The 23,291-nt window shown below is 49.3% G+C and overlaps 1 protein-coding gene across 3 annotated transcripts in view; it reads left to right on the top strand.

The window, feature by feature from the left end:
- LEF1 (lymphoid enhancer binding factor 1) overlaps positions 1-23,291 on the top strand; it is a 69,203-nt gene that overhangs the window by 26,002 nt on the left and 19,910 nt on the right. For 2 of the 3 annotated variants that reach the window (XM_059817413.1, XM_059817414.1), the window contains exons 4-6: positions 14,756-14,888; positions 18,872-18,962; positions 23,155-23,277. In XM_059817413.1, coding sequence (XP_059673396.1) covers positions 14,756-14,888; positions 18,872-18,962; positions 23,155-23,277 — 347 coding nt within the window. Of the gene's footprint in view, positions 1-14,755; positions 14,889-18,871; positions 18,963-21,210; positions 21,295-23,154; positions 23,278-23,291 lie in introns of all 3 variants that reach the window. The other variant, XM_059817412.1, reaches the window with a different exon arrangement.

The following is a 23,291-nucleotide window of genomic DNA, read 5'->3' as shown; positions in this document are numbered from 1 at the left end:
GGTGCTACCCTGGCTTGTTTAAATTGCCCGTCATGAACTGCCCTGAGAAGGACACCCCCCCTTTAAAATAATTACAAACAAACCAAAAACCCGCAGCGAATCCAGTCCTTTCTGTATGGGTTCAGCGTTCAGAGGGGAACTGGGGATAAAGCTTTATTCCCCTCCTGTGCTTTCCTCTATCTCTTTTGCTATCATCTTGTTTGTGTAAGACACCAAATTTCTCCTCCTGCTATCCTGCTTACAGCTTAATCGCGTACTAATTGGAGACCGTACTTCTGTTGCTCTGCTCTTTTTTTTGAGTCTCTGTATGTGCGTCTTCCCTAAGAGCGGTATGCCAGTACCCTCTTCAATTAAGAGAAATTAAAGAAGAGGTGAAAACTCTCACCTGAATGCTTTCTGCGATTCCCCTACTTGACAGCGAGGGGTTTGGCTTTAAAGTGACTGGTGTCTGGGGAGGGTGCTGGTGGGGACTGGGGCGGTGTGCTGGAAAGGCAGGTAAGTATTTCCCTGCAAAAACACGAGGCCTCAAAGCTGCTTTTTTTATTACCTCCGGATTCTGCAAAGGGCTGGTTATCTCACGCTGCGAGCCAGCATGATCAAAGCCCCGGGAAAGGTCAGGCATTCCTCCAGGAGTGACACTCGGCTGCCGGCAGCACTCCTCCAGCCCACGGCTCCCACAGCCCAGGCTGCGGCACCGCGCTGGAATCCTTTATCTCCTTAACGAGTGAACCTACAGATTAGCCAGCCTGGCCTTAGCTTGATGTTGAGAGCATGTAACACCTGGCCTGGGTTTTCTGAAGAGGAAAGGTGGGGTTTTTTTAAAAAAAAAAAAAAAAATGTCTGTGGGGGAGGCAGCGTTTCCTTCCTCTGACTTAGCGTGAGAGCGCTCGATGCTGAGAAAAGCCGCGCTCCGTCCCTGTGCTACACCAAAGGAGCGGCTTCCCTAATGTTCTCAGCTCCTAATTTTGTGCAAGTGATACAAAAGGTGAGTTCCAAAATACTGGGCGGGTGAGAAATCATCCTCAGTATCTTCCTGCGAGAGGATATCGTTCTCTCACTGTTTTGGTAGACTGGCATCTAAGGACTCCTTCTGAGCTGGTTATCCCCCACCAGCAGCCTGTGCGTAGGACAGGGAGGTTTGGGGAGGGCGAGCGGAAGGAAGAGACGTTCGAGGTGAGCAAATCCCGTCCCTGCTTCCGCACGTTAGATGCCGTCTTTTTGCATCTGTGCTTCTTTGGTGGCGTGAGGGGGCTGCACCCCGTGAGTCGGGGCGGCGTGGGTTCACCCCGTGGCTCACGGTCCCGTCGCTGGCTGTGGCCGGGGGCTGGCTGTGCCGAGCCCGCTTGGTTGGCGTGGTGGTTTTGTCAGCTTTCTCTTCAGGCGCGGGCACTGAAACTATATGAAAGGCAGGGGGGACTTCTTCTGCCTGCGTTTCACGGCGTGATAGCGTCTTGGCTGTGACCCAGCACCTGTGAGATGGCGGAAGCACGTTAACAGCCTGAAATTTGGGGTAATTTTTATTTTTAGATGAGGTTAAGGTATCCTTACCCTAGGTATAGGATAGGAGTAAGAGAGACCTAGACATGCTTTCTCTCCAGCAGCATGCAATATTACACAGTAAGGGCACTTACTGCCATGAAAGGGGAAAATTAATTTTATTCTTTTTTTAGAACAGAGCACTTGATTCTTGTTTAAAGGTCTGAAATCGATGCCCCTGAATGTCTCTCTCAGCTGGTTTCTTGAATAAAGGGGTAGTAAAAATTTACTTCATCCGCAAATAAATGTGCAACTGGCTGTGGACAAGGGGCCTCTCCAGCCAACTGAGAACGTGTCAGCGTGTAGCATCCACCGGCCCTGCAGCCGGAGCGCCCGTCTCTGCTCCGGATGATGCTCAGATCCCAGAGTGTCAAGCTAAAAAGCGTGCTCCCTCTGCAGGGGAGGGTCCGGTCCCGACATCCGAAATGCCCTGTTGGGAATGTTCTGCTGGGGATGGGGGAAAGAGAGAAGGAGGGGGGGGAAAAGAATATTTAAAAAATTAAAATGTTCTCCGGTATGTGGTTGCAGACCTCAGCCCCGTTCCTGGCTGGTGGCAGCAGCTGGAGGGGTTGCTGGGTGGGAGTGCTGCTGGCTGAGTGCCCCCAGCCCACCCCTGCAGCGGTTTCGGGGTTTACTGCCCCGCGGCAGCACGCGTGCAACGGGCAGGTCTCGTGTAGATACCTCCTGTGTCCACCCCAAAAAAGAAAGGGGTTAAGCGTTGCCTTTGGGCATCTCCGGCACTCCGTTCATCCCGTTGGCAGTGGAGGGGGGAGAGGGGCTGAATGCTTCACCGAGCTCTCCTGGCATGAGCTAATTTTTTGCCTGATGAATTGTTTAGCGGTGTTTTGCAGAGTCTGACGTGGCTGTATTTCTCCCAAGCGCAGCCTTTATCGCAACGAAAAGTACCGAGGAAGGACGCGGGTATGATAAGAAATTGTCCACCTCTCCCCCCGCCACGCTTCAGGGGGGAGTTAATTGCACAGGGGAGCGCTAATTGCGTGAAAAATCAAACTGTTGGTAATGACGGGGTGATGGTAAACTTCGGAAGTGCCTCTTTAATGAAATCGAGCATAACTCTCGTATAATGTTCCTCGAGTTTAGTAGGATTGAAATATAATTGCGGGGCGACCCGTTGCTACTACCTGGGCTCTGCGTGCAGCCGTAAGCCCATCTGGAAGGGTGATTTACTGGAGGCTTGGGCAATCTGGCAATTTAGTCTCTTTTTTACGATGTTTAGACTTCTAACCGTGTTATAAAGTGCAGCCCACGGTTTTTATGAGGATGTAGGTGCCTGTTGCACAAAACTTAGGTTGTGGGCTGTGTGTGTGTTTTTTTTCTGTTTAAAAGTGATTTTTAAATTTTAAAGGGCAGTGCTTGAATGAAAAAAAGAAAAATAATAAATCAAGTCTAGCAGCAGGCAGAAATAGCCTACGCAGGATTTAAAAGGCGTCACGTGTGTTGTGCATACCAGCAACCTTTTTTTAAGCCCTGTGGCCAACTGGGGGAAGGAGCTTAGTAGTACAGACCAAATGGAGTGGGGTGGGAAGGGGGGAGCAGGTGAGCCCCACATTTCTCCCGTCTCCCCCCATCTCGGGGGCTGCCCAAGCTGGGGCCACCCCAGCCACCGGAGAGCCTTTGGGTCAGTGCCCGGGCTGGCTGCGTGGGCAAGACCTGAACACTGCGGGCAATGCCTGGTTTTGGGGAGCCCCGGGGTGCTGTGCAGCGCAGTAAAATGAGCCGGGGGGACCGGGGGGGGTCCGGGCAGTTTCCCAGGGCGAGTGCAAGGTGGTGGGGCAGAGGCGAGGACGGGCGGTGAACGGGGCTGGAGCAAAGGCGGAGGAGAGCCAATGCCGCCAACACTGGGAAAGACGCGTTTTGGGTCCCGAGGACTCCCCGGGTGATGAGGGTGCGTTTCGGCGGGGATGGGCAGCTCTCGGGGGCTGATCTCGCCCCAAAGCCGACGCGGGAGCGTCCCTCCAGGGCTCCTTCGTTGGCTCCTCTCTGCAGCTGGAGGCAAGGCTTGCCGTGAGGTTGCCGTGTCTGCTTTTCGCGGAGGGGGAAAAAAATCTTTCTGAAGCTGCCCTGGGAGACAGCAGGCATGAAGATGGGGAGCTCCATCTTTTCCAGGTACCTCTTTTCCCTTCCTTTCTCTGCTCCTCCTGCAAACAGGCTGGCAGCTTGCACGGGCCCATTGGAATTACAGCACTCCCCAGACCTGAGTCATCTCCCCCCGGCAGCCCGTGCCTGGAAGCGTCGGTCCCTTTTTTGTATCTTCCGAGATGCCGATTGGCAAACGGGGCTAAAAATAGAGAGCGTTTAGATTGTGCGTCGGTAGCTCAGCATCCAGCGGTGTTTTGCGGTAGGTGTATCGGTCCTGTTTACACCAAGAGTCCAAATGAAACAGTCGGCATCGATGGTTTGGGCCAAAAAAAGTGTTTGCAGCCCTGCTCCTTTGAGCCCGTGCCGTGTTCAAGTCGTTCTTTGCTCGTCCTTAGCTGTGCGCTGTGATTTTTATATTTTTAGCCAGATGTAAATGTAATTTTAGGGCATGTTTTTGTGTCTTATTGACGTGACGAACCCTCGTGGGACTGATCTATAAAATTAAGTTGTTAGCTTTTCAACACGTCTGTTTGTACTGAAGTCATCTTGCACAATGTGGTAGAGAAATAATTCCTGTTGTGACCTTCTACTGGTGGTTCAAACAACCTGTCTAAGAGACATCCTGTTTCTGGAGGGTTCTATTGCTTTAATTCCTGTTAAAATTGGGTTTGCCTTCTGTGGAACAGTGCTGCAGAAATTAAGTACTTGCAAATGCGTTTTACCTCCAGATAAACGTTGCAGTTTGCATTTCCAATCCTAGTGAAGCTTTAGCAGGCTGCTACTTTCGGCCTAATCATTTGTACGTTTTTAGGGATTTTTTTTTTTTAGTTTAAAAATGAATATTTTATTTTAAGCCTTTGGACCATCTTGCCCACATCCAATGATGGATGTCTAATGAGATGACTTTTTACCTCCATTAAATGGTTATATTGTTTGCACTGATGTATGCTAAGACTTGATGCATTAAATCTTTGGTCATTAGCAGATGCCATTAGCAGAAAAGTCCAAATCACTTAGAGCTGGGACTTAAGACTTTTCATTAAAACCTGAATTTGCATGTTATTGGATAAATCTGTTAATATGGTTTAGCTGGACTCGGGGAAGTTTCGTGAAAACTTTTTCCAGTGCGTACGCAGGGTCAGCGGTGCCTGGGAGCCATGAATTTGGAGAAACTGGCCCCTCTGGTGCGTCCTTCAGAGCCCGGCATACACCGAGCGACCCCTGCGTCGATCCCACCCGGCCCTGCCTGCCGAGGAGTCATCGATGTAGTCAAAGTTGTCACTCCTCATTCTTCACATCCACTTCTGTCTTTTTTTCGCCCCATTTTTAGGAGGCAGGTGAGGCAGGAGCACTTCCAAAAACATCGGTCATGTTGGGTAGCGTGGCCAGCACAGCTTCATCTCTGTTTTGCTAGAAGTAAGCAGATGCTGCCTGATCAACCTCTAAACTGCAAATTCAGGCATGGTGGACAGAGGTTTTGGACACGTAAAGGTGTGTTAGATGCTTGCATGGGCGCCTGAGCCCTTGTCCTTACCTTCTGTGAGACAGAGCTCAGACGTCTTCCCGACGCATGTCATGCTCTCGCATTTTCTTCATCAAGAACATTTCTATTCAGTGCACCTTAAAAATGCTGCTCAAAGAGAAGTTGACCCATTTCACAGTCTTCTGGACCTCTGTGGTCTTTGTTATGGCAGCTAGTGTTGAATAGGCTGTCACATAGGCTTAATGTAAATACATTTAGTGGAGGTCTTATTTCAAGCACTTTTGATCCATTGCCTGTGCGATGCCGAAAGGCATCTTCCTGTCACCAGGGTGCAGGACGGGGTTTTTTCTTGGTTTCCCCCAGGAGCCTTGATCCGTATCCTGTGGGATGTGAGGAGGCTGATGAGGAAAAGTCGTCCCATCCTGTGACGCACGTTGTCTGCCAGAACAGGAACGCCAGGCTTCAGAGGCTGCCGTCGGACCGCCTGCTTTCACGCCAAACTTGTATCTTTATGTAGTAGATGGCATTTCATTTGCCTGAGTGGTTCCCGTGCTTGATTTAAGTGGGTGCTTGAGGGTGTAGAGGAGTCCCTGGTTTGAATATTGGACCGAAGCGCATCCCTTTGCCCAGGAGAGGACCATTAGCTCGCGGGTCTGAGTACCCCGGAGAAGATGCCGAAGCTGTTGTGAGCGGCGATGCTGATAACCTTGCGGCAAGCAAAACAAGCTTGTGTCTCTGTCTTAACTCAGCAGACAGCTCTGGTGCCAGAAACCAAAGCAGCATTGCCCTCGGGGAAGAGCTGAAGATGGCGCAAGAGGTGACACCAGGATGGGCTCCAGCATCTTTCCCCCCCACCCAAAACCCCCGGGGCTCCCGGGCAAGCGGCCGGGCTGCGGGCACCGGTTCCTCTGACGTCCCGCCAGCTTCCTCTGCTGGTTTAGGGCAGCGGTCCTTATCGTCGAAGCAATTAATAAGCCAGACCCCTGCAACTCAGGGGCTCGAGCTTCGGCTTCTTAAAGCAATGCAGTGCCTGTGTTTCCCCCAGCCAACAGAGAACAGAAAGGGCTGTGGGCAGGTCAGGAAACGACGGGGGAAAATGCCTTTTCGGCTGACGGGACCGGCTTGTGTGTGACAAGGATGCACGAGACAGGAGCAGGGATGCTGTGCGGGATAAAGGCTGGGGAGCCGCAGCTCATGGGACATGTTGCGATCCGGAGACTTACGTATTTCTCACGCTGGCAGTCCCATTTACCAAGTTTTGGGACTGCTTAGTGACCCTGGGGTCAAGTGCGATTTGATGCTGCAGGTTGCCTCTTGTTGGGTGCGGGCTTCTCGGTGCGCCCGTTTACATCGGGAAGAAGACGAATTCTTCGGGATGGGCAAAGTTCAAAGGACCATCTTGTGGGTAGCAGAGCTTAAAACGAGCATTGGCTGGGGAATTGCGGAGTGTTTACTGGCGATTAGGCCATTGGAGAGGACCTGGTGCTGAGTTTGGAGAAGGAAATAAACTGCTGCAAACTATTTTAACAGGGAGACCCTTCCCTGTGAGCATGTGGCTTTGCTGACGATTTAATGCCCTATCAGTCATTAGTACGTATTTCTAAAACTAATGGGCTGTGCCACACTAAGTGTAATCTGCGTATATGTGAATTTGCCATATGTAAATAGAAACGGGCTTGTCCTCCCTCGACCGGCGCCTTGCAAGTCCTGCCTGGCTCCCCGCGTGGTTCACCAGCACTCCAGGTCTCCCGACAGCCTTCCTGAGCAGGCGAGAACAAACAAATTAAGAAGTCACGGGAGAGAAGAAAACGGAGATAGCAGGGGATTTCTAATCAAGCTATTTTAATACTGGGTGTGCTTTAATCACTTACTTAATGGCAGTGCTTAATGAACACTTGCAATAAAGCATGTTTCTGTCAGAGATTCAACACCCGTGTTTTTAAAGCTGTCTTGAGGGAACTCAAATGTTTATTACAACTTTTCAGCAAAATCCTGTCACAGTTGTGCTATATTAATTTCCGAGACTGAAGGGGAGGGCGGGGGGGGGAAAGTTGGAAAAAGACAAGAATGTAGACAAGCCATTAGCGCGGTGGTTTCTCACTAACGTCGCAATTAACCTGAATCCGGTTACTGATTGTAATCCGTCTAGATAGATGCTTATCCCAGGCTTTATCAAATCACATTTACTCTTCTCTTTGCAATGCTCCCCTGGCTGTTGTGCTGAAGTTCTGACTGCGCGCCGGCCCTTCGGGCTTCGGGCAGAGCCGTTTGCTCCGACTCCTCTTGCCTCTCCTGGTACGCTGCCTGCGTTCCCAGCCGCCGCATCCCCTTTGCTTTGGGTGCTCATCTTTGTGCCCGCAGAGCGTGGCACAGCACCGTGAAGCCGCCTTCCCCGTGCGTTGTGGCCACAGCCGGCTGGGCTTCCCAAGAAGGACGGCGGTCTGGGCAGCTGGAAAAGGGGCACAAACTTTTCCTGGGTGCCGCCTTTGCCCGCTGATGTGCTGGCAGCTGCTTCTTGGGGTCTCCGGGGCTGCGGTCGCCTGATGCAATGTGCCCTGGGGAGGGGGGGAAGCCTTCAGCGACTGACTTAAAGTAACTTTCTTCTTCTCCCTTTCCCTGGCTCCCAGCACTAAATACAACTTAATTACCTGACGAAGCGCTGAAGCACAGGATGCGAAGAAAAGGGAGACCAGGAGGACCTTTTTCTGACTTGGGTTAGCCCCCGAAACGTGCAACTTTGATACCACTTTTGTTCTGACTAAGGGTTAGCAGTTGCAAAGCCGTAAAGCTTCCCGTCGAAGTGGATGTAGTGTTTCACTTTGCCTCCTTACCGCGGCAAGTCCCTGGGATGCCACCCTGCTGTTCGTAAGCACGAAAGGTCAGGGAGATAAATGGCCTCCCATTGCCAAGTTGTGAAGCGGGGTAAAAAGACTACGCCTTTTTTATTTGGCTTTCATAAATCACAATATTCCTAAGCCCCTGTTTCCTGTGAGCGGGGCGTTCCTGTGGGCACGCGTTCCCCTCCCTGCTCCTTTTAGCTTCAGGTGAGGCTAAAAGTGGGGTTACAAATCCACCCCCCCCACCATCTGCTATGTAATTTTCCCAATTGCGCTGTCTAACGATTGGAGGAGCGTTTGAAAATTAAGCATAAAATGTTCTTTGCTGTCAAGAGCCTGGGAGGAGGTTGGCTTTGGAGATAAAACCGTTTGCTCTAAGGAAATGGTTTGGGGATGGGGGAGAGTAACCTGAGCTCTCTATATATCAGGCTTGCTGCATTGTGGCCAAGTTGGCTATGGAAAGGGGTTGTACAATAGCTCCCAGGGAGGTGGCAAATTGTAATTGCAATTATTGCTGGTGTTGATTAGCTTATTTCATCTATCGGTAACTAGTTCCGGCCAAAACACCTTGCTGTGACCTCCTCTCCTTCCACCTCTGGTCCCCCTGTGCTAAATTTTGGCCATGATGACAGGGCCATGATGAACCAGGACACGAGGCTGGTTTTGACATTGCTCCAAAAGTACCTTCTTCTTGGTCTTGCATTTTTATTGCAACAGCTGGTTTATTGCAACAGTGAGGGCATAAATGCAGAGTTAGTTTAGCCATTCAAATGGTATCGCTGTTTTGGGAGGACAAGTGAAACTGCCGACTTCTGGGTTTGCTAAAACCTTCTGCCTAAGGATGATCTCAGGGCTCTAGAAACTAGAAGATAAATAGGCTAAAAGATGGATGGATTTTTCATGTCTCTTCAGGTCAAGATATTCTCAAATCCTCCAACAAGTCATTGGTCTTTTTATTTTGCTGTACTGCTGTAGCAATAGTGGAAGGCTTTGGGGTTGGCTTTTTTTGGAGGAGCTGCCTGTTGTGTTTTCCCCCCTGGATTTAACATTTGCTGTCAAAAACTTGAAGCCGTGATTTTTTGAAATGACCCTGTATTTCAGGAACAAAATGCATGCATTTCTCCTGAAGTTTTTGTTTGTTTGGTTTTTTTAATTGGCTTATTTTAGTCTGAATTGAGAAGACCATCTGCTAGTGCCTGTACCCAGCGCACAACTTGTTGACAGGAGAGGAGAAGTAGACAGGCTGGGGCCTTTTTTGGCTTTTTAGAAGTAGCTTCATGTTTAAAGAAAAGAGGAAAAACAAAAAAACAATGCAGGACCTCCTTGGGTGTTGTCCCGGGGACGCTTGAGTCTTGCATGCACTTGCTTGCTCGCGGTTCCCTGCGAACCTCCCTGCCCGTCTGCGACCTCCTTCGGAGATGTGCGTCCTTTGGAGGGTTGTTAATTTAATATCTTTCTCTGCGTAGCAGCTGGAACAAATGGTCCTCCCAGCTCCAGCGGGATCTCCCAGCCGCCCGCCTCGCCCAGCGCTGACCTACAGGCATTTTTGCCGTGACTGTCTCGGGCTTTTTATAGTTTTCGCACACTTGTTGCATATGGGATACCTTACAGGTGCGGGCCTTCGCTGAGTGTTAGCTAGCTGTTTGGGAAGGGCTCGGGTTTGGGGTTTTTATCTGGCAGCCTTGCTTTTCAAAAGTCAGGGAGAAACTTCCCAGATTCAGACTGAATGCAACATTTTACCATCAACTCACCGGAGATGAATTCGAACTGTCCCAAAGCGTACTCCTCAGATGAGGAGTGCTTGTTTAAAATGGCAAGTGACACCGCCGCATTCCTGTGCCGGTAGAGGAGCTCCTCCGCCGGCGCTGGGTGCTGTGCCGATGCCGTGGTACGGCATCCTTGCCCTTCCCAAAACGCCCAAGTCCGGTTCAAGCCTGACACTTGCAGACCATGGTTGCCGTTTGCAAGGGAAACGTTTGCTCTTGCATCAACTTGGGTGGTTGTTCCTGCGTTACCGTAACGCAGCGATAGTTTTAAACCGGGGTCCGGTGCACAGCGAAGCTCCTGCCAGGGTAATTGGGTCAGGGTCCTCGTCCCTGCGAGCTCCTACCCTTTGCCCACTAATGTTTCATTGGGGATTTTGGTGGGGTTTTTTCAGGTTGGTCGTGAAACTCAATAGCAGCTTCATCCGTGCGCTAACTGGCCGAATAATTCAGCTGCTGCGATTTCCAATAGATGTATTTTCTCCCAGCCCTGCCTGTCTGCCCTGTTGGTGTCCCTTCAGGGGACCATCCCCTGCCTGCACTGCCTTGCCTCAGCCTGAGCACGTGCTGGGGAGAAATAAAAGATACGGGCTGTGAAGGCCAAGCCGATGAGCAAACGTCCAGGTAGCAGAAGCATCCCAGGGAGGACCGGGGAGAGTTCCTTTGGGTGCAAGGCCAGTTCCCAAAGGATGCTGCCGAAGGATGTGCCGTGAGACTGTGCTGCGGGACCGGAGCCCTGATGGGCCGGTGGCCTCCTCAGAGGCCACCAAGGCTTAGTCGCTCAGGATCGAGTGTCCCTTTGAGCTGGGTCCCGTGGGGCACAGTTGGGTGTCCCCAGGCCAACAGGCATGGGTGAGCTCTTCACCGTTAACCTCTAACGTTCATCATGGGTTATGACACCCGCATGACAAGGTGCCTTACAGCCTTACAGCTTTATAAGCCACAGGTCCTCATTTTTAGCTATTTATTTTGGTTTTTCCCAATTGCAGATCTTGAGCTAGGCTGTACGTTCTATTTCCTTTACTTTCCGAGGCGTGTGAAGAAGCTTAGGCCCAGGGTTTAATGAAGGTGACGAAAGTGATGTGGTGTGGAAGTACACCGCGTACGCCGCGTCGGAGCTGTGTTAGGAACCGTTTCAATGAACATCCAACTTCTTCCCGTTGTCTTGGAAATGACAATGCTTTATTGCGTTTCTAGAAGCCGCTTAGGTACCAACGTGCACCAAAATACTGCATTTTTGTGAGTGGATGAAGTATAATTTCTGTACTGAAGTATGGAAGAACCTCCTGTAGGACAATGGATATTTATGCAATTGTCTCATCGAAGGCGTGTGGACTGAACGGGTTTTGCAGGAGGTTTTTAAGGTTGTATCAAGGAGAAAAGGTCCTCCACCAACCGTGCCTCTATTAGATGTAAATGTCCCCAGTGTGCCGTGGTGGTTGCTGGCTTGGTTAGCAGGGGCTGAGCAAAGTGTGGGGGACCGAGTTCCCCTGCATGGAGATCATGTTGACCCAGATAGGCGATCCCTGGGTTCAGGTCTCTGTCAATCACTCAAGTGTTTCTGCAGCTGTATATACCGTCTTCGGAGGATTTGGGGAGACAAATGTAGGAGGGGTGGCACATTTGTGGGAGGAGGAGGAAGCCTATGGGCAAAGAAATTGGGCTGTAGTAGGAGGAATCTAATTAGGGCCGTCTTGTACCTCAGTGTGAGGTAGAATTTTGGCCGTGTTGCTCAGCCTCTGGGGCAGTAGGTGGTGGAAGGGGCTTTGGCATCGTCCCCGCTCCAGATGTCCCCAAGAATGAAGGGTGCAGACAGCATCCGTGGGACCGGCCGGGGTGCATGGGGCCGACCTCCTCCCCTCACCCTGACCCGGGGGTGGGAGGATTGGGAGGGCAGCGTGAGGGGCATCCAGGTCTGCGTACCAGATCTTGGTCTCCTGCCCTGAACCCTCTCTGGGAGGAGGGCCCAGATAACCCGTCTGGGTTGACTTGTAGGGCAGGTGCCATAGCAGAACTGATTTCGTCCATAGGGCTCTTGGAAAATAAGCCATCAGGCCTTTCTCATCCTGGGTTCGTTTCGTACGTGCCGCCCTGTGTTTTCTCCCCTGTCAATCACTGTGGTCGTCTTGGTGGGACCCCAGGGAACGGGGGGGCTCAGCCTGTGCCCACCGAGCCCCCGTCCGGTGGCACATCTGGGTGCCCAGCAGGATTTAGGTGCCCAGAGCTCCCTAGGTCCTCCCAAAGCAGTGTGGGGCAGGCAGGCTGGAGAGCTTTTTATTATTGTTATTACTTATTATTACTACTTTTTTTCCCCAGTTTCTGGCTCTGCAAGACCCCCAAATGCTTTTAATGGCGATACGCCTCGTTTATATGTTAATTTTAAGCCCGCTGACAAGGGGTTTGCTTTTCTCCTGACTTCTCACGGTTCCTTTGCCCGTTGAAAGCCGCTGCCGTGGGCTTAGGGGATAAGGTGCTGAGAATTAGAAAATAAAATCAAATCTGTAGGATGCTGGAGAGCGAGGGGGCACGGGGATTGGCTTGCTCGAAGTACGAACGGGCGATTTCTGAAAGCAGGTAGCCCTGATACCAGGGGCGTGCATGACAATTACATCCAGTAGAATACAAAATGTTAATTACTAAATTTTGAGAAATTAATGCTGATTAGCAGCTGCGTGTGTGTGACCTAAATACATCTATTGCTTGATCTTTATTCATAATGTACATTGTTGATAAAGTAATTGCTGAATGGTGGGCTGGCCCGCAAGTCTTGTAGCTAAAGACTGAGGCTTGATTTGTACAGCGTCTGAAATTTGTTGGCATCTGTTTTTTGTTGAATTTGTACAGAGAGGGAAGATGAATAGCAGTCTGAGCTACCCCCTTTACAACTCAACTCCTATATATTACTGAGAATTCATATTGCTTTTATTATTTGGTCATGAAAATGGACCTAATGCTTGTTGGCTTTAAAACACCTACCAGCGCTGCTTTCTCTCCCCATCTTGCAAAATATAAGACAAGGCCGAAGCTTAAATTAAAATCCTCAGGTTCTTATCTCTTTCCCACAGGAAAGCAAATCTGTGTTGAAAACCGTAAAATTAAGAGGAGAGCAAGGATAGCATAATTTAGCAAAAATTCATGGCACCAGATTCTGAGCTATATGACTGGAGGGATAGGTCAGACATTAAGAAGATACTGCCTACTAATGCAAGTTCCTTAAGGTGGTGCTCTGGAAACAAGGCAAGCAGAAAACGCTGCGCCGGTTCCCCATTTGCTCCCTTTCCTCTGCTCCTACCAGCCTTAACAATAAATTGAGTTGTCCATTTCATAACCCTTCTGCTTCTAGAAGGCCAAAGAAATCCTGGGTTTGTACTTGGAGTATTGTCCTAACATCTGTTTGTGCCAGGATTTCAGTAGCGAGCTCAAAGAAAATGAATTTCATTGGGCTTTCAAATTATTTTTTTTCTTTTCTTAATTCCTGCTATTCGACAGGCTGTCATTGCTGAGTTTTATCAGCATTTCTTTCTGAAGGACTATTAATTTTTTTTGCCTTTCTTTTAATTTTTTTTTTATAATTTTAATAAAAACCCAATTGGGGCATAATTATTTTTGCTAAAGGGCGGGATACAGAGTGGCAGGGTACAAATGAATAGTGCCTGTTACATGCTGGCATCATCGCTGTCTCATCCCACCATGTGAAGAGCAACTTGTGTTTCAAGCAGTGTTAATAAGGCAGCATTTTGTTGGGGTTGCAGAGAGGTGGGTGTTGGTCTCTTCTCCCAAGTGACAGCGACAGGACAAGAGGAAATGGCCTCAAGTTGCGCCAGGGGAGGTTCAGGCTGGATATTAGGAAAAAGTTCTTTCCTGAGAGAGTGGTAAAGCACTGGAAGAGGCTGCCCAGGGAGGTGGTGGAGTCACCATCCCTGGAGGTGTTCAAGGAACGTGTGGACGTGGCATTGTAGGACATGGTCTAGTGGGCATGGTGGGGTTGGGGTGATGGTTGGACTTGATGATCTTACAGGTCTTTTCCAACCTCTGTGATTCTGTCATTCTGTGATTCTGGGACGGACGAGTCCTGTTGTGTTGCAGCCTTGATCCAAGAGCGTGATTTTGGGCAGCGTCCCTCCGTCACGCTGAGTGCCCCCTCCCCTGCGCTTCTGTGGGAAGGGACGATGGGAAGCGTGCATCTTGGCCTGCATGGACATCGCTTTACGGCACCCATTTTGGGACCCTCTCGGGCGTTTGTAGCGCTTCCGATTTCTCCTTGGTGTGACGTGGCGAGAGGCCTCCCAGCCGTCCCCAGGCAGTCAGTGGGTCTCCTCTCTAACTGACCCCTCTGCGAGGCCACTGCCGACTGCTTATATATGAAATTAGGCTTTTAAGGGTGGCTCTTCAGTTACCTTCTACCCAGACCAGGAGATTTCAAGTGGAGTTTGTTAAATTGCCAGGGAAAAAGCCCGCCGTACCCTCTGGCAAGGCCGGGGGCTTGTGCCCGCTGCACCGTGCCGCGGTGGTTCAGGAGAGCGACGGAGAGGAGGAGTGAAGTCGATGACGCTTGTGTTGCTCGTAAGACTGGAAATGTGGCAAACGTGCACTTTAAACCTTTTTTTTTTTTTTTTTTTAATGCTGATCCCATAACCAAGCGTTTTCTTCAGCGCTGCTGCTGGCTCTGCCGTCCTTCGGTCGCAGCCCTTGGTGTGTGGTGCCTGCCTGCCCGGCACGGTGCTCCTCCTGCCCTGCGGCCCTCCGGCCACCGCTTCCCCGGCCCCATCTCCGTGCTTCCCAAACGCCTTTCCTCTTCCACCCATTTCCCTGCATTTCCCCAACGCCCGCATCCCTCCTCGGGTGCCGGTGGTTCGAGGATGCCCATTCTGGCGGCAAACCTCGTTGCCATCTGCCAGCCCCAATGTTGCCCCCCCCCCCCCTTCAGTAATACAAATACGTAAAAATTGCATTTTGAAAGTGCTTTTTAATTTCTTTAATGCAGAAGCCCCACCTCGCTAACACTATTTAATTTAATTTTTTTTCTTCTCTTGCAGTCAAACAAGGTGCCAGTGGTACAGCCTTCTCATGCGGTTCACCCCCTCACCCCTCTTATCACCTACAGCGATGAGCACTTTTCCCCGGGGTCGCACCCGTCTCACATCCCCTCTGACGTCAGCTCCAAACAAGGTGAGCCCATCCGTGTCCTGGCAGGGATGCAGAGCACTCCCAGTGCCCCCCGTGCTGCTGATACAGCTTTATTCGTATTATTTTAGAGGGAGGGTTCCAGGCATGCATGCCCGCTTTCAGAGACAGTAATTCTGCTGCGATGCCGATATTTAACTTGGCCGTTAAAATCTTCGTGCGCTTTCTGATGTGATAATTCAGGCTTGCTTTACTCATCAAAATCTTTTAAGATCTCAATAAGCAGCAGCCAGTCCTCACCACCCCCTGTTGTGCCCGAGGCTTGCAGCGTGCGGATGCGGAAACGACAATCATCCCGCACCTTCCTGAAAAGGGGGGAAGAGTGCTTCAGTAGTGGTGTTACTGAAAGCTTTTCTTTCTCCCTTTCACTCAAAATGGTATTTTATGTCCTTGTATCCTGGCTGTCCGAATTCTTCCATACATCACTTGGCATAACTGAAGCGTAGCCCATAAGATACAGTTTTGAGCCTGCGCAGGTTAAGGCTTTGCAGACGTGACCTTTTTTAGTTGTCTGATGCCCACTGCCTTCTGCAGAAAGCATCGGTTTAGATGCCAGAGTTGCAGGTGGCAGTTTTCTCTGCGCCCCTAGGAGTCCTTAAAACAAACACAGGTCCCCAGATCCTCGTCGGGGAGCGTCAGACCAGCCCCGCTCCAGGTCAGCCTGTGGGCTCCCGGGGAAGCACTGACAACCTCCCAGGTGCCGAGCCCAGCCTGCACCGAGAGTACCAGCACCCCGGCGAACCCTCCCCAGGAAAGCCCGGGGTGTGTTTGCTTGCATTGGGGTGCAGGAGCTGGGGGGAGGATGTGACGGTTCTGGGGGGAGTGGAAGACGAGGACTGACGCCGGACGGCGCGGCTCTGAGCCAGGGTTTGGGCGAGCAGCCTGAGGAGGAGAAGCCTGCACAGGAGAACTGGTGGCGAGGAGGGAAGGAGAGGGAGCAGAGGGTTTACGAAGGCGTTCGCTGAGGTCGGGACGTCAGTGCCTGGGTGTGAAGTCTGTCGGTGCCGGGGCTGGAGGGTGCCGCTCCCCGCCTCTTTCTGCTCACACGTGTCCCACCACGTGGCGTGACACCCGGTTGACAAGTTCATGAAGCTCTGTTTTACCTGGGCACACGTCCACATGCACAGTTGTCCCGTTGATCTGGAGAGGTGTCTAGCCACCATCGTTCAGGGAGACAGACATTTTTAGTTCTGACTTTCCCTGAATGCCTATTTTTTATTTTGGCCTTGCTCTGCAGATAATAACATGGGCTACATCCAGAAAGTACCATAACCTTGTGGCTCTGTGGGGGTTTTGCTGTTTGTTGGTTAGTTGGTTGGTTGTTTTTTTTTAGGGAGCGGGAATACGAAAAGCACTCTGCCTGGAAAAGCTGGCCTGTAAATAAATGTATAATATTTTTTTCAGTTGGAAGAAGCAAATGGAGACCTCCTGTCCTCATTTGTCTTCCTCCTTAGCATCAGTGCCCAGGAGAAGGATATTCATGCTCATTCCTTGAGATCTCACGGGTTAGAGTACAGGATTTCCACCTCTTGCCCGAGCTGGCTGTGACGGCTGGGGCACGCTGCTGCTGCCGTTCGTCAGCTCAAGAGGTTTTCACTTACTGCACGATGGGTTTGCCCTCTTGCGCCCCAATTCTTTGCCTTTACCCCTGGTTTATTTTTGTACTCCTCTCCTGCAGACCCAAACTAAATATCTGGTTTGTTGTTTCTGCTGCCTGTCCTCCCTTCTGCCTCATCTCGCCCTGTCCCCTGTCCAGCCCCGGTGCATCCCACCGCCCCCGTCCCCATCCCCAAGCACGAGCCCAGAGAGGGGCTCTCGATCCCGGGGGGCGGCCAGGGGCATCTCTGGCGCAGAGCTCGTGCCCCTCCGATGTCCCCGAATGGGCTCTCGATCCCTTCGCACAGTGTCTGGTGGCGATGGGGATGCATAACACAGGCTGGAGACTTCTGGTTTTGGCTCTGACGGCCTCCTTGACGTGTGTGGTCTTTCCATGCTCCCCGTTTCGGCGCCGCTGGCGTGTGGGAGCAGCCCCAGTGAAGTGGCCCATGCAGTTGCTGTGAAGAGAGGATTTTTTTTTTCCCTCAGGTCCTCTGCCAAACGCCTTCAACCATTGTTTCTGTCCTCGACTCCCACCGTGGGTCTGGAGCGAGGCGCTGCCCCGGTGCCCCAGCCCCGGCGCCGGGGTGCCCTCCTCCCACCGAAATCCCCCGGTGGGGAGGCGGCAGGGGAGCCCGCAGCGGCTTCCCCGCAGTGCTGCCTCTCTCCCCCCGGGCACGTCAGGGTGGACACACAGCCACCGCCTTGCTAAAGGCGCTCACTTCTTTCTTCCCTTTTATTTTATTTTTTTTCTTAACCCACCCATGAGCCAAAGCTTGCTTCGGAGAGCGCTGGCCGCACCGTAGCTGCGTATGTTCCTGCGTTAGGTAGCTGACAGTCCCCCATAAGGGGCCACGAGTTCTGGACTAGTGATAACCACTGCGTCTTAGAGCAGAAAGAGCAGCATCGTCTCCCTGGGTCAGAAATGCGGATTTTGGGGAAGGAGCAGCCCAGATTCTTGCACAGAACTTGATCTGGTAGGAGCAAGGTTGTGTCGTCACTCCCAGGAGCATCAACCGTCACCAGAGATGAAAGAGATGAGAGGCCAGGCTTGTTTTTCACTTTTTTTTTTTTTCCCTTAAACTGCTCTAAAAGAACATTCCTTTTCACATAGAAACCCTGAGTTATATAAAGCGTTCCCTCTCCTCTCAGCCACCAGCCGTTTTACACCTATGAAAAGACAACTGGCCACAAATATGATGCTCAAGTCCGAGAATTCAGCTTTTTTTTGCGACAGTAGCACCACCAGTATTGTTTTCCATCCTTTTCTGTGCACAGTCCCAAAAGATATCCTCCAAATCTTATAAATAAATTCCGAAGATTTAAATACAAACTAGGGAGGGAAAATAAATCAGTAGCATCAATCTATAAACCAAGTCTCAAGGTAGCACGCGCTCAGCCTTGGACCTTTGGAGTGTCACCACATAAATATTTAATGCCCCTTTAAAGCAGCTGATTTAACATGTGAAGTAGACTTAACAATTCCTTCTGCTTCAGCCCTCTCTTCCCCAAACACATTTAAATAAACCGATGTCTTTGTGGCCTCTGCAACTGTAATTCCATGTCTCCTGGGGGCATGAGGTTTAGGTGAAGAATGGAGACCGCGGACCCTTTTGGGACTAGGATTAGCTTTAATCTTGAGGTGATTCTTGCAGTTGTAGGACTCTGTGTTCTGGGGAATGTGAGCTGATGGATCATTTCTGATGTGACTCTTATTTTTCCATGAAATACTACCAATGCAAAACAGATTGACCTTGGAGCCCACAGGAGTCAACTTGACGAAGAGCTTAGTTGGAGCTGGAGTGACAATTGGAAGCCAAATGAATCATATCAAGTGTGACCATTACAGGCCTGAAAATGATTCTTAATTAACCACTGATCCTCTGTGGTAGCAAGTTTCCAAAATCTGTGAATCCATAAGGGAACTCGCGAAAATGTACAAGTAGCAATTTACCTAATGTAATAGCTCTGCTGCGCTGCCTCTTTGACAACGCTTTATTTTCCTCTTGTTTCATGCTGTGTTGGAAGAGGTCCTCAGGATCCGATCGGGTTTGGTGAAGCCGTTGAGAGGACAGCATTGCCTCACGCACTTTACGGGAGATCTAAACTTGCGCAGGCTCTTACCCGTACATTTATTCCCTCCTTCCACTTTGTTTTTTCCACTATTTCCCTTTGAATTGCAATATCGTGTGCAAGTTATTATTTTAAAGCTGGCACGGGTAGCCTTTTGCTTTTAACACTAACCAAGACCGTGGTTATTTCTTATCTAGAGCACTAATTCCATCATAGCGTTGGCCGTGTTAGCTGTGAACTGTAGTTCACGTGTAGTATTTTGAGGGGAAAGTCATTCATTCTTCTGTGCTCTTTAACAGGCATGTCCAGGCATCCTCCAGCTCCTGATCTCCCTACCTTCTATCCCTTGTCTCCAGGGGGGGTTGGACAGATTACACCACCTCTTGGCTGGTAAGATCTTTTAGCTTCTTTTCAGACAAAGGTGCATGTTCACACCATTCGCTGTTGTTGAATCAGTCGCAGCATTGACAAAATAAGAATGTCGCTGCAGTAAGAAATGGCGACGTTATTGCACTTGAAAAGATCAAAAAATGTCGATCTTTGAAATGAATTGAATCTGGTTTTTGAACACGTACAGAAATTGAAGTGTGTAGATTTCACTTTGAAGTCTATATATTTCTCATGGCACAGATTTGTGGCTCTTGGCATTTGGAAAGATAGCAGGAAACAGTTCTCAAGGAATTCAGTGTGTATCTTTAATAAACAAAATTGCAATTACCGAGGGAAGGGGAGGTAAGAAGGAACTTTGAAGTGTGTGTGTGGGGAAATCTTGAAACTGCACCAAAATGGCAAATAAACTTTTGCAGGCTGCTGCTTTTTACAGTTTCTGTACGGAGGGAAGCCTCTGTCACCGGGAGATTTTGCTGCTCTTGCTAATACTAGCCCTCTCAGGATCTTTCTCTGCCATCCAGGGTCTCGTTTTCCTTTCGGAGGAAACACATGGTATTTTCAGAGCAATCAGTTTGGCAGGAGGCTTCATGTCTGCTTGGGGTGGATAGGTACTTGCCCTCGGATCTGTTGGAGCAAGGAAGAAGGAAACTCAGCAACAATTTCAGTGCTTTAGAATCTGTATCTTGACGAATCTGTGCCCACGCAACGAGCGATGCAGATGATTTTTTGGGAGGGAAACATGATCCAGATGACAATAGGCACAGAAAGCAGAGAGCAGAAGATGGTGAAATGCTGTATTGCTGGCAGATCTTTCAGGAAATGCCGCATGCCTTTTTTGGAACAAATGATTATCAGATATCAGACACCAAACTAAAATATCCGACTCTCGATTTTTTTTTCTTATCCCCCGCCCCAGCCTCGCCGTTCGTCGCTGCTCGGCTGACTCCCCACCTCCACCACCACCAGGCAGTTCCTGGCATTCGTTTTCCAGATGTGGTCAATCATTTCTTTTGAATGGTTTCTCGATGCAGAGGCTGGGGGGAGGGAAGAGGCAAAAAAAAGAAAGGAGAGACAAGATTCGATCTTACAAGGCTTGGGGATGAGTTCAGCAGCGCTCGCTGACAGCGGGACGTACCCAGCCGTCCCTTATGCTATACAGCCTGCAGCTGCCTTCGGGGCAGTAGTGCTGCTGAGGCTCCCCCCACCTTTTTTTCCCCCCTTCCCTTTGAGCACTGCTCATTTCCAGTAATGTACTCCCAAGTGTGAAACCTGTATCCTGAACCTTACAAGGCCAATATCCCTTTTTTTCCCCTCTGAAAGCTGATCTGCCAGTCAATAAGGAACTGTTCAAATAGGATTGATGCGTGTGGTGGTCTTTCTGGGCTGGGTCAGGTATTTGGGCTGAACTGGCATTTGTTTGCATTACCAAGGCGTGCTACTTCAGGGTGTTAATCGTAGTCACGACCTGAGCCATTGCTAACTAAAAGTAACCAAAATGTAGTGACGATGATAAAAACTAGAGAGTCCAAATGACAGGCTGGTGACAAAATATTCCGTATATGTGGGAGTATAAAGGAGGTAAGAATTTCACACAAGCTTCTTTTTCTGGATTGCAAAGTTTGAACTTTAAGTAGTTAAGATGGACTTGTGTTGCTGTGGGCTTTTAGGTGGCTGTGGGTTTTTTAATCAAATAAACTTATACTTTCTTAGAAAAGCTGGCCACTTCTGCCTCACTATAGAAGATGCGAATGGAAAGAGTCCTAAGTTTTCAAAGACTTAATGAAACTGTTCTAAAGGTTTTCTAGTTTGACAATTCAGAGTCTGGTGTTCTTGCTCTGATTTACAGTAGAACTATTTGGAATAAAGTGCCCCTTTCCTAAGAGCTAGTTAAACAAATCTGAATCCAGTGCTTTTAAAACTAGGTGAGAAAGGGATAAAGACAGTGTGCATGAATGCGTGTGGCTGTGGCTGTGTGTGCGCACGTGCACGTGTGCTTTGGGGGAGGAAGGCTGGTTGTTTTGCTTTCTTCTCCAGTGGAAACCCAGATTGGGAATCTTTCAATAGCGAGGGAGAAAGTCCAAAGTGTTCACGTATACGTTAGCTTTGAATACAGCAGAACTCTTGAAAGTGTTACTATTACTATTTTTTTGTGACTAGTACTGAGTTCCCATCAAGTGCTTGTAACTCTAGAGTAACTACTGAGTACCGTATCGTATGATTGATGGGTTCCTTTCTTCTGTGACCTCAGGCAAGGTCAGCCTGTATATCCCATCTCGAGTGGATTCAGGCAGCCCTATCCATCCTCACTCTCAGTCGACCCTTCCATGTCCAGGTAGGTGTAGGAGGTGAATGACTGACTGGGGAGTAACTGCTGGCATTAGAGGGCAAGTTGCTCTTCTGCTTGCATCTTGGTCTGCCTTTGCTTGCTTTTCAGTCAGCTAAAACTTTATGCGTACATTTTTATTTAACATATTTGTGTATATACAGTTTGCCTGGATCCCACACTGGTCTCATTCAGCGTTTTCTTAGCAGTCTCTGAAGTATTGCATTTAGGAGCACCGGTGGATTGTCAACAATTAATTGAGCTGTTTCATCTGAAATGAGTCCTTCATTCATTTCTAGATGCAACATATAGTATGCATCCTTGGGTTTTGCTCATGCAAGTATGCAACCAGCTGGATTGTCCCTCTAGTCTGCGTTCTCTAGTTCTAATTTCAAAGTGGTTGGTAATTAGTCTGGAATCATTTAGGTATCAGTCCGTGTGGAAACTTGCTCGCAAGTAGGTATTTCATAGCCCAAAGCCACTAATGGCAAGGGATGCCAGCACAGTGCGTTTGTGTACTGGTGTGTGAATCAGGCACTGTGTCTTTATGTCTAAGTCCAAGCAAGCAACGCTAACTGAGACTTGGCCATGACACACTCCAGACCTCCTCTTCTCTGCTTTTGCACTCTAAAGACAGCTTTTGCATCCTGTGCTTGGTGTACACAAGGTTGCAATATGCCATTCTTGGGGGGTTTTTTTGTGTGACCTGTAGAAGACACATCCTCTCGCACGGGGACTTAAGACAGGCCACTTGATAAGTGGTGGGTCCTCTTGCCTCTATTTATGTGGGCTCCTTTGGGTTATCGCTGTCGCTTCACTTCTTTACAGGGGAATGATAAGCATGTGCCTGTCAGGGTGATTGGGAAGGAAACTCATTCTTTCTCCATAATAAAATGACCTGATTTGGTTACAGGGCTTTGCAGTTACTTTATTTTGATGGCATGAAGGAAAAGGGCAAGGTGACTAGGGACTGGAGAAGGGAGAGGCTGGATGTGATTCCTTAACCAGCACCCATTGGAGCATGAGCTTGCTTTTGATGTTAACGGTGCTTTCCACCAGTTCAAGATAAAGCATGCAGGTTTTCTGCTGCGCCTGAGCTTGCAATGCTCAGCACCTTCAAGATCCGCCTCAGCTATCCTTGAGGATGCCCTGGGTTAGGAGGGGGGGATAACTGAGTTAGTGGTACTTTGCTTTGCTTTTCATTTTCCTTCTTGTACAACTGAAAGGGAAGTTTATTTAGGACAAAAGTCTCTCTTCCCCCCCCCCCCCGCCCTTCTTCCAGGATGCAGGATTTTTTTAGTTTATTTTAAGCGTTTGAGGGAAGGATAGTGAGTTTAGGTGAAGTGATGTTAAAATCTTTTAGCTTAAATACCTTGAAAAGTAATAGATTCCTTAGAGAGCCGTCAGGGACTTCTTGAAAAGACTCTTCTTCTTTTATTTTATTTGTTTCTGCATGGCAGTTCCCTCCTTTGCATTGGCTGGTGGTGGATATTTTAAGAATGTTTATATCTTGGTGTGGAAATACAGTTTTTGGTTAAGAAATGTGTATTTTTATTGCTAGTCAGTGCAACAGTCCAACCATTAAATGTTTCTTGTGTGCATTGCTAAAACTGTTTGCCTGAAAGGTAATAAAATAACTTCTTTACAACCAAAATGTTGACCGATTTGTTTGTTTGTTTGTTTGTTTTTCTTGAATAAGTGGGCTACAATGCACAAATCTTAGCCAAATATTTTTCATGCACTCTTTAAGAATTGCCTTCCATTGCAAGCTCCGTAGCGTTTGCATTCTTGGGGTACCCCGCTGCTGTCATACGTGTTTGGTGCCTGTCTTCAGTAGGGTTACAGACCTTCCTTTGTTTTCTCTTTTAGGTTTTCACATCACATGATTCCTGGTCCTCCAGGCCCTCACACAACTGGAATCCCTCACCCAGCTATTGTAACACCTCAAGTAAAACAAGAACATCCACACAACGACAGTGAGCTAATACATGTGTGAGTCTGACTTT

The sequence above is a fragment of the Gavia stellata genome, chromosome 5, assembly GCF_030936135.1.
Source record: "Gavia stellata isolate bGavSte3 chromosome 5, bGavSte3.hap2, whole genome shotgun sequence".
Lineage (NCBI taxonomy): Eukaryota > Metazoa > Chordata > Aves > Gaviiformes > Gaviidae > Gavia > Gavia stellata.
The sequence above is the reverse complement of the archived record's forward strand: the minus strand, read 5'-3'. Positions and strand labels throughout refer to the sequence as shown.